The 11,028-nt window shown below is 30.2% G+C and overlaps 1 protein-coding gene across 2 annotated transcripts; it reads right to left on the reverse strand.

Annotated features, from left to right (window-relative positions):
* Positions 1–334: 334 nt before the first annotated feature.
* On the reverse strand, positions 335–8,821 carry LOC136976053 (uncharacterized). Of its 2 annotated transcripts, none has more exons than XM_067271240.1 (11): positions 8,724–8,821; positions 2,737–3,072; positions 2,383–2,643; positions 1,719–2,009; positions 1,578–1,653; positions 1,373–1,504; positions 1,203–1,281; positions 978–1,133; positions 757–910; positions 647–685; positions 335–575 (listed from the first exon to the last, which is right to left on the reverse strand). In XM_067271240.1, the coding sequence occupies exons 2-11, from the start codon at positions 3,068–3,070 to the stop codon at positions 436–438; spliced, it is 1,662 nt and encodes a 553-aa protein (XP_067127341.1). In that variant the 5' UTR covers positions 3,071–3,072; positions 8,724–8,821; the 3' UTR covers positions 335–435. The 2 variants fall into 2 exon arrangements, with proteins under 2 accessions (XP_067127341.1, XP_067127340.1); XM_067271239.1 differs by having other exon boundaries at positions 8,729–8,820.
* Between the last annotated feature and the right edge of the window lie 2,207 nt (positions 8,822–11,028).

Genomic DNA, 11,028 nt, shown 5'->3' on the forward strand with positions numbered 1-11,028 from the left:
GAGTTTGAAAACATTGTAGACAAAATCACTGCACAAACCATTTCTACTGTATGTATGTTTGTATAACGATTTGTTACATGTTCTAAGCATTTAATAAATTTCCCTTTTTGCTTGTAGGCTGCCAGCAAAGGAATGAGAAGCAAACCTGCCATAGCTGTTGTTGGAAAAGCTCAAGGTGTATTATATGCAGATGAAATAATTTAAATTTGTTAACAGTTTAGTATATAAGAATTTTCTTAACTACCATTTGGAGATATTTATAGATAGATGAAAATAAAAGTATTCCCCATTAATTTGTTTCTTTCTTATATATACTAATAAATACTCCATCAAAAATTGTTTAAATCCTTTTAATTTGACTAGTTTTCAGTTATAAATAAATCCTGAGAAACAATAGAAATTATTCAAAAAATAATAATATATAAAATTGAACATTCATCTCATCGAACATGGCTGAAATTGGAAAGTTGTGCTATCCAGGGTGATACGAAAGGCAAATGAAAAATTAGTAGGGACTAATGTTGAAGAAACTGTCAGAATTTGGATTAATCCATTCTTTTCTGGTACCATAATTCCTGGTAAAAATATATAAAATTTATTAATGGAAAATTTAATTAATTTCTGAAATCTATAATACACCAATTACCTGTGTTGTTAGACAAATGTAAATTTGGCCAACACTGACCTAAAAAATTTTTTTACGCTATTAATTTATATAAGATGAGGATAATAAATAGGACTATAAATTAATCTTACTCTCGCATCTGGTCAAAATCGTATTCTGAAATAATGGTGTAAAAGTAAAACTTTTCCAACACATTAACAAAGCATAAGATTCATTCAGAATATTGATATTTGTAAAGACATCAGCTGTGGTATTAGGAAAATGTAGATCAGTACTGTTAGCAAACTGAAAATATATTCAATAAATAAGATAAAACTTAACTATTTTTGATCATGTAAAATTAAAGCTATACCTTTTCGGTCAGAAGTGTAGATGGCGAATTCAATTTTAACAGAATGCCGTCACTCTTTGGCAAAATGTTAGAAACTTTTTCAGCAGACACAATAACACTCTTGGAAAAGGCTTTAGACCATACTATGGTACTATTTTCATAATTTATTATATTTAACTGAAAAATTTAATTATTTTTTATTACATTTTATATAAATTAAACAGAAAATTGCTAAAATATACTTGCCATATAATTTCCATCATTATCTTGAATAACCAGTGCAATTTCTAACTTTTCAGATGTAAAATAGCCATCAAATATAGCTCTAAAATGTTTATGAAAATTAATATCACATATATTATTTATTCCATTGAAAACCTATGAATGAGAATGACAGAATATACATATATTCTTACATTATTTTTGTAAAGTTATAAGATAATTTCCATTTTATGTCACTCTCATTTAACAATATCACATTCCCATCATCCACTATAACAATACTTTTCTCTATAGGTTTAATGATGGCATCGTTTGCATTTTTTAAACTATAAAGATAATAGAAACTGACTATTAAAAATGTTTAAATTAGACTTACAAACAATATAAAAAAATATTTACCTATATAACTTTCTCCAATTAACATCAGTTTGATTCAAATGACAATATATATCTCGAGATAAACTCCAAACATTAACTGTTAAAATATATTTTTCAATTGCAAATTAAAACAATTCAGTTTTTAGTTAATGTCAAACATACCATTTCCAATTTCATCTCTACACTGAAAAATTAATGATGTCATGTTGTTACTTTCCCATACATTCAGTGCAGTTATCTTCCTGCCACATACTGCAATTAGTAATGGATTGTTTTTTTGACACCCGGTAGAAGTGTTAATGCTAACAAAATAGGGTTGAAGTTCTTCGTCAGAAATGATTCCAATCAGATCAGAAATTGCTTTATTTTCGCAGGAAGGAAACAAAACTGGTGGTAGAAGAATAGGTGGCGTTTCAAGCTTAGTGTGATCGTGGAAGTACCATAATTCATGACCTAAAATAAATATCAATTTGGACATAAAAATTTTTATTTATTTAGTTATCAGTCTTTTGTTTTATTTGCAACGTTTAGAATGCTTGCCTTAATTCTAAAGTACTCTCAAGCTTTCAGGCTATCATCAACAAAACTGAACTGAACTGAACTGAAGAAACAGTTGCAAAACTTTTTAAAGGGGAAATCAACACATTACAAGTGATTGATTTCCCAATTTATCCAAAGGTTTCTTCAGTAATTTCTATCCAGTGGACCAAAAGACTCAAAGTACTTAACTGATTCTAAACATCTCCAATAAAGCAAACATGGTGGATTTTAACAATTAGATAAGTAAGTTTTAGAAATATTTAATACTGATAATAGACAAACTTACCATTTGTAACATTTATAACAAATAATAAACCACCATCTCCTAAAATCAAACAGTCTGGTATACCATCACCATTTGCATCTATATCACCAAATTTGCCATATATAGGCATGTTATGAAGGTATTTAACCCACAATTGCCGTCCAGCAACACTATCTATTGCTGTAAGTCCTGTTAAATTATCTTGTTGATTTTTAAATCCCATTATGAGAATTGGGTGTGGTAACAAGTGATTATTTGCTAATAACAGAGTCGTGACCAAATCTGAAAAACAAAGATGCTTTAGAATATTTAAAAATTTGAACATAACAATTTTTTTTTAAAGTTTGATTTAATTTCCTCAAATAGTTAACATACCAATATTGTTTAATTTTAAAGACCAATCTTTTGTTACTGCAGTAATTGGTAAAATTGGCAATTGACAAGGGATAATCCATATAAATAATATTATGAAAAAAACACACAAAAATATCGAGAAGACAAAAAATATTTTACGCAATGTCGACATAGATTGTTTTTCTTCATTATTGCTGGTTTCTTTATTGTCGACAGTTTTTGTACAACCATTGGCTATTCCATTTTTTTCTGTTTCTAACAACTGTTTTGATTGTTTCAGAAAAGAATTTTCATCTTCATCACTTTGAGATTGTGGAAGGGGCATGTATTGTTTTGGTCCACCATTTAGCTTCATTTCTGTAGAAATAAAGAAATAAAATGTCTAAGAATTTATATATATATATAGTTTTTAGTTATGCATATTTACTATAGCAGTATGAAATGTCAAAATTATTATTTTTTCTTTGTAGTTTTGAAACCACAAATTTTTTATTTTAATTATGATACTTTTGTGCTTATGACTTGCAATAGTATATACCCCAAAGAAAATTGCTACAATGGAAATACAACTATCTCACCTTATACCCTGAATCTTTGTAACAACCACTGAAAGTTCAACACTTACCATTATGCAGTTTAGAAGATTTTGTTTCATAGAATACGACAGTCAATGCAACAAGAGGGCAATCTGCCAAGGCAGTGTCTTCTAGGAGAACTTTTTCAAAAATTGGCCACTATTTAGGTGTTAGACACAGAGAAAACCTAGAAAACTTTATGTGGCCAGCCCATTGGTGAGTTTCCAACCTGTTCAACATTCAGTGGTTTTATCCACTTGGCCAAAGTACCATCTCAATATTGAGACAGTGCACATTTTTTATGCCAATTTGATATCAATACTTTAGTTTTACAATGAAAAATTCCAAATGACTAAAATTTACATAAAAATAAGCACTAAATCAATCAATCAAACAGACCTGTTAAAATGCCATTTTTCTAATACACTTCATTGTAGATGTAATTATAAAATAAAACGGAACAAGCAATTATTTATGGTGACGTCATCACAATGCCAGGCTGCAATTTTTAATTGTATTTTTTAAAATTTATTTAATTTAAACTAAATGCGCTCCACCTCAAATTAGTAGTGTCTTGCCCCTGTACATAATACTTCTCCTGTTAACAGCAGTCATGCCATCATCTAACTCCTTACAGGGGAAAATTTTTGAATTGAAATGATGTACTTTACTTTCAGTTTGCATCGGAAGTTCATATACAATTAATCAGACCTCCTGCTCCCAAGCTTTCTATATCTGGTCTTGAATTTCATCTAACTCCATTCTAGAGATTAAGGAAAGATGGATGACAGTGGGAATTTATAGATCTAAACTTCAATTTATTATGCGAAATTATGTACAGTGTGTCCTTTTATGAATTTTTACTCTGTAAAAATTCATAAAAGTTGAAAGAATTGGTATATTTGAATACGATTTGCATAAAAGTTATTCTTATGAAGGGTGATTTTTCTGGGTAGAGAAAAGGAATAGTTCAAATTTTTGTCAATAGAGGGCACTGAACACAAGAAAATCACTGGAATTGTGCAAATCTGAGTCTTATAAAATGCAGAGTGTACAATTAACAGCTCATTTCTGAATTTTCCTGTTACTATTGCTGACATATGGTTTTCATTATGATTATTATCATATGGTGCTTTATCCACCAACGTTGGTGGATAAAGCACTTGGTGAAGTTGTTTTATTTCAGCTACAAATTGCTGGCTGAAACTTTATGAAGGTATAGGACACAGAAGAGAATGAAGAAAGGTTCAGGTCCAATCACTCCTGCCAGATTGGTTTTCCTAGTACGATGTTTTGAAGAAAGAGGAAGTTTGTGTAATTGCTCACGCAGTTACACCATGTTTATCAGAGGTCTGTACCTCCGATGTGACTTCGCAAATGGAGACTCTGAGGGAACAGTCAACGAGTGCAGTAAGTAGCACACGAGAACTGGCACAAATAACTGGAATACCAAAGACATCAGTATTCAGCATCCTTCATGGTGTGTTACAATTGTACCCATACAAGTTGCAACCACTGCACCATTGCTTGCAAACTGTCATTTGGAGTGATGGCAGACACACAGAACAAGTTCTTTAGTGCTGTGGTATGCATGTAAGTGTAAACATTTGCCTGCATGCAAATAAACATAATTTTTCCATAGAATTCCAGTGATTTTCTTGCATTCAGACCCTCTATCAACAAAAATTTGAACTATTTTCTTTTTCTCTACCCAAAAAACTCCTTTGTGAGAATAACTTTTACACAAACTGCATTCAAATATACCAATTTTTTCAACTTCTATGAATTTTTAAACTATTTATAAATTTTTGGGACACCCTGTATATGTTTTTATCCAGAAATTTTACTGCTAGCTGTTTTGACTTATTGTGTTAAATGTGTTTGTTACCTTAATTTTGGATGTAATGGTATATGTATAAGCATCTTTGTTTGATTTCAGGAAAAATTGTCAGCAGATAAATGTATATATGGTGCACAAAGGATTCTAAAGATTTTCTTAGTAACTTTAGACATAAGAAAAGCTGTTTAACGAGTTTGTAATTGCAATTTAAAATCAGCATATAATCCATCCCATCACATAACCCATATCCCTTTCAAAGTGTCTTTCAAACAAAGAAATCTCAGGTAATCAGCACAAAGTTATAGTAATTATCCAATGGTCAGGTGCACCAAGTAACTATCAGAGTGTTGGGTGCACAGGAAACAATGGTGCTCCATTTTCATAAATCAATTTTGTAAAAATCACAGTTTTGTTGGTGGTTTTATGATGTTAGCTAAGTAATATATTGTTTTTTTGAATTCTCTATAAAAAAAATACTCAAAATATTTCATTTTTATTTATTTTATAACAAAAACAAAAAAGTATTAATATTCAGGAATTTTAATTAAAAAAAAACATCAACTTTAGAAGCATTTTGTACAAACTGTAAACAAGTCTGTTGCTATCTAAGCTCTGATTCACTTTCTTGTATGTGTCTTTTAACTGTCTCAACCAATAAATGTTTCATCTCCACCACCATGCCATAAATATTTTGGGAAAGACTGTCTCCTACCATTGTAAAGCAATTAGCAGTAAGTAGGTAGTATGTGATCATAAATTCTAAGCTCCGCTTTGCTTTTCTTTAAGTGGGTTGACTTTAAGCTAATAAGTGTTTTCTCACCAACCCCAGGCCAAAAATATTTCAGTAAACAGATCTCCTAACATTCTACAGCAATTAGAGGTAAAAAGGCAGTTTATTGACTAATAACATCAATAGTACACTTTTTCTGAACTGTAGTTGGTTAATTTCTTTCTCTGTTATTAGATTAACGAGTCATCCACCTGTGAAAACAGTGCACTAAATGATAAAATTGCCACTAAATGCCATGCCCTCTCAGGCTACCATCTTTGAAATATGTAAACAATTGCTATAAAATTGCTTGTTTTAATCATTTTTTGACTTCTAATTTGCCAATGAAAAGTTGTTTGACAGTATTTAGATGAGTAAACATGTTTTCAAAACCGTTTAGCAATAAATATTCCCAGGAAACTCCACCTTTCAATAGTAAGTCTATAAAAGACCTTCTTGCTGTTAATTGGCTTTAAAATTCATGTTTATATGCCTTTTATGCTCTAATTGGTCATTTCTATCATGACTGAATCAATATCAACCAATGAGCTAGATTTCAGGCTTCTTAGTAAGTGACGTGGAGTACAGATGTATGCCAGCTCTAAAGTTTCATCGTTAGGCGCACAAATCACTATAGTGCTCCAGGCAACTTTGCTGTCCTCTCGATAAAAAAAAAATTACTTACAGATTTGAAACTTTTTGAGTGCAATCTTTAGACTCTTGAAAAAAGTAGTGAAGACACTATTTTTCTACATTATAAAGTCGAAAAACTATGTAAATTTAAAAATTTGCGGCTCACTATTGTGAGTCGCGTGCCTAACTGTCAGTTATTAAACTAAAATAATGTATGTACCTATTATAGTTTCATTTGTAATTGTTTTTGTAATAAGTAATGCTTTTCTGGAATAAATACAAAATTTAATATTTAAAAGTACTGACTGATAATTTAAAAACAAAACAAGAAGCAAGCTTGAATGCTCTTATCAACATTTACCTCTGTATTTATTCCAGGAGATGATAATATTACTTTTATTTTAAATTTATGCTAAATCATCATATACGCAAAATAATCTTTCAACTTAAAATATGTTTGTACATATATACAGTCAATTCTGTTTAATTGGGACCTGACTAATTTGTCCCAATTATGCAAATATTACGAGAATAGAGCAAAATCTTAAATAAAAAATGGGTAATAAAGATAAAATCCATTCATTGAAAAATACAACTAATATTCAGTATTATATACCGGTGCTATATATATATATGTACAGTACATATGTGTAAATAAATTCAAGTTCAAAAATAACATATTTTTGAATGCATTTTCTTTATACTTTGCAAGTGGATAAAATCAGCACAGCATCCTTCACAGAAATGGGATGTCCTTCATTTCTGTGATGGATGTGTGTAAAATTACATAAAAGCAGGACAGTTTCATTTAAATTAATATTATAAACATTTAATTTAAAAATATTTTATTTAAATAAACCTTATCTATATAGAAAGTTTGTTTAATTCCAATTCACTTAACACATTTGCTATATAATGAATTTTTTGGCTTTTTTCTTGAAATGTATACACTATCAGATGCTGTGCATTTAAAATTGCAGTCTGTTTTGGTTGGTCTGGTTTACAATATTTTTATGAAAAGAAAGAATATCTTTCAATCTGTATTATTGAATTGGCATGAGATTGAGAATAAAAAAAAATGATGTGATAAAAAATATATATACATTTTATATATTTCATAATATGAAAATTAAAATTTGTATACTATTAAAAACTAAATATATGAGAAAGCAAATGAAGTAAAATATAAATTGGTAAAAAAGAAAAATAAAACTGGGCAAAATATTGTGTAAAACACTAAAATGCACAATGACCTTACCCTATCTAGTTAGGCCGACCACATTTACAAGCCAACTGAGGATAAATTTCAGAATCAGTGAAAATGGAATCTAAAACTGATTCAACTTTGGTTATTTTTTAAAACTTATTTATTTATTGATCTATAAATTGGTGCTATTATATTAAGATCGATTCTACAATCAAATATTAAAAACAGGTAAAACCGGGGACATCTGGTCACCCTAATCTAGCGTAAGGCTATCATGCCATTGTAAGGTTATTTATATTTTAGTTTTGGTTTCAGTTTTAAAGTTAAATTCAAAAGTATGCTAATGAAGTTTTTTTTATGATTTACAAACTTGACTAAGAGGTATAAACAGCGATAGAAAAACATTCAGAATGGTGTTCAAATTACCATTTCCCTCTTAAAAAACATTTAGAAAAAGTCTATGCAAAAGAACGAGACATACGTGCAGTCTCAATTTGAACATTTAATAATCAAAACAGAAACATTCTAGTTATTCTTTCCTATGGAGCCAGACTTCTGCATTTCATCTTGCATTTCAATACTTATTCTATAATTAATTTTGTATTTATAAACACTGTAAGCCTTATTATTGTATCAATGCTTAATATGTTAAACGTCTTTCTGGTTTAGGCAATTTTATTTGGCTCATTTTATCATTTACCAAGTACTGTTGTTATTTTCACGGTTGAATAATTAGAGTATCGATAAAAGTTTACACGTCTTGCTAGTTACGCAGCTTTATTACATTGGTGTGTTTTTATATCCTGTTTGTTCACAATATTGTTCAAATCAAAAGGTGTACAGGCTTATATTCGCGCATCAAAACACGAAGCTTTCTTGATCAATCAACTTACATCGCTAACATTGTATTTATGATAACATAATCACAAATATAATATATCATAATTAACAGAAACATTAAATATTTATTAAAAAATTAAATACCTTACCGCTAATTGGGAAAATATCCCAAAATCTTCAATTTTTAATTAACTTGTCAGACGATCTCCATGGTTTCCTACACAACATTATTCTCTTACGCCACCTAGCGTTTAAAACAAAAAATTATTTGCACTCTTTTTTCCATTTCTCGATCGTTTGGCTTCACCGACAAAATTACGAAATAAAATTCTTTGTAATGTTCTATTATTAATTCATTCAAGTTTATAAATTAGTGATTCGTGCAATAATTTTGGTGCAGTGTAAAATTTTTATAAAGTAAATATTGAAAATAATTCACGTAATAAAGTATTGTGAATTTGAAGCCATAAATCGAGAATTCACATTAAAATGAATTTTATCTATATTTTAAAACATTGTCACTTTTCAATTAGTATTTTGTGATTTTTTTTTTTTTTTTTTTTTTGAATGATCTAGTCATATGCTCGGGGTTACCGAGAAATTGTACAGGCTTGGGGTAGACGGTCCCTCTTCGCCTTAGCGGGTCTTTTTTTGTTTATTTGTTTGTTAAGTTATGGCAACGCAACACTAGGGTGATCTGCCTAGGGGGATGCCTTCCGGGAGGTCTTTTAAGGGAAACTTGTCTCCATATTTAGGCGTTATAGACGTGGAGAAAACCCGGACCACTCCCCGTGGCCAGCCCGTCCGAGCGAGGCGCGAACCCACTACCGAACTTCCCAATGTTCAGGGTATGAATACCGCTTGGCCACTGGTGGGCCGCGGGCCTCTTTGACAGTCTTATTTGAACAAACGAAATATGGAGAATATATTTTTTTATTAATTAAATAAAATATTTATGACTGCCATTATTTATTTATACATTTTAGTAAAAATAACATTAATTTACAGGGGTTGAAACCGCTACGGGCTCTGAAGTTTTGTCGAAGCCCGTGATAAAATTCCCAGCTCCCTTCCCTGTCGACGGCCCTGCATAATTATTCCAATGATCGCGACATTGTATTAGTCAGATCGGATTGCAGGCAGAATTCCATTTTTTTTTTTTTTTTTTAATATAAAAATGGTCAAAAGAGTTGCTTTGTTAAGAAATAACATAATTTTATTTAACATATAATAAATAAAAACGTAAATTTAATAATTTTATGAAAATTCTTTAATATATTTCGGTTTAATGTCAAACAGTGATATAATAAAATTCAGTCACAGGAGTAGCGACTTGAAAGCGGGAAGTTCTTCCAATATATACTTTAGCCATCCCCTAATACATACACATGACTAAATACTAATGTTATCAAAAATTTCTTTCAAACATAAAATGTTAATCTAAAAATTAATGCACAATTTTGGAAAAGTTTCTTCCCCCAAATGGAGTAATCATTCTAATGCCTCCTACCCATTCTGTCTCTATGGCCGGGTGGCCGAGCGGGCAAGGTGGCAGCCTACTGCTCTGGGGTACCCGGGAGAACCTAAAATTTTTCGTGGGCAGTTGGTCCCGAATATGTTGACGTCATCCCTCGCCACCTTCTGCCCACATTATGGGCCTGATTGAATTCATCACAAGGGGTGAGAAATATAAAAGTCTGTTTAACATCCATAGGATGGAGAGAAAACAAAGAATTAAATATTTAATATAAATATACTTTATTACACATATTTGTATTAAATATTTTAAAGGGATTAAGACCGTATTGTTAAAAAATTAAGTCTTTTACTATGATTTTGAAAACATTTATATTAGTTTAAGTTTTATTTGTACGCAAAATTCCTACTGGGAGGCCTTTTATGGGGAAACTAGTCCCTATTTAAGTATTATTAACGTGAAAAAAACTCAGAAACTTCAAAGTATCCAGCCTGTTGGCAAAAATCAAATCCATGACCAACTGAAGGTTTAGTTTTATTTCTTCAGCAGCCGTATCTACTTCAGTAATATGCTTTTGTTAGAATGTTTCAAGCTACTTATAAATATTTAGAGGGGTTTTAACCCAGTAATTCTGATCATGCATAAGTTCTCCACATCATGATGTCCATCTATAATGGATAATTTAAAATGAAATAATCATGTTTTTCTAGTTAATCATTTTCAATCAGAAAATCATTAAGAGTATAGATAATCTGAGGTCTATCATTGAAAATTTATTTTGTTTTATCACTTAATAATAAACTGCTTTTCACTTGTTACTGGTGATCAATTAATTAAATTTAACAATAGCAAATTTCAGTTGCACTTTTGAATATACATTTCTTCCTGGGTTCAATTATCTAGTCTAATTTTGACTGGTATAAATTATTTTATCAAAAAATACTTTAGTTTTTATCTTTAATTTTTCACTAA

Source organism: Centruroides vittatus, unplaced genomic scaffold (assembly GCF_030686945.1).
Source record: "Centruroides vittatus isolate TY-2023 unplaced genomic scaffold, ASM3068694v2 contig_393, whole genome shotgun sequence".
NCBI classification, from domain to species: Eukaryota; Metazoa; Arthropoda; class Arachnida; order Scorpiones; family Buthidae; genus Centruroides; species Centruroides vittatus.

Coding starts and splice junctions, on each gene's coding strand:
- LOC136976053 (XM_067271240.1), bottom strand. CDS start 3,070: ATGAAGCTAAATGGTGGACCAAAACAATACATGCCCCTTCCACAATCT. Junction 1,654..1,718: donor TAGAGATGAAATTGGAAATG/GTATGTTTGACA, acceptor ATATTTTAACAG/TTAATGTTTGGAGTTTATCT. Junction 1,505..1,577: donor AATTGGAGAAAGTTATATAG/GTAAATATTTTT, acceptor TTATCTTTATAG/TTTAAAAAATGCAAACGATG.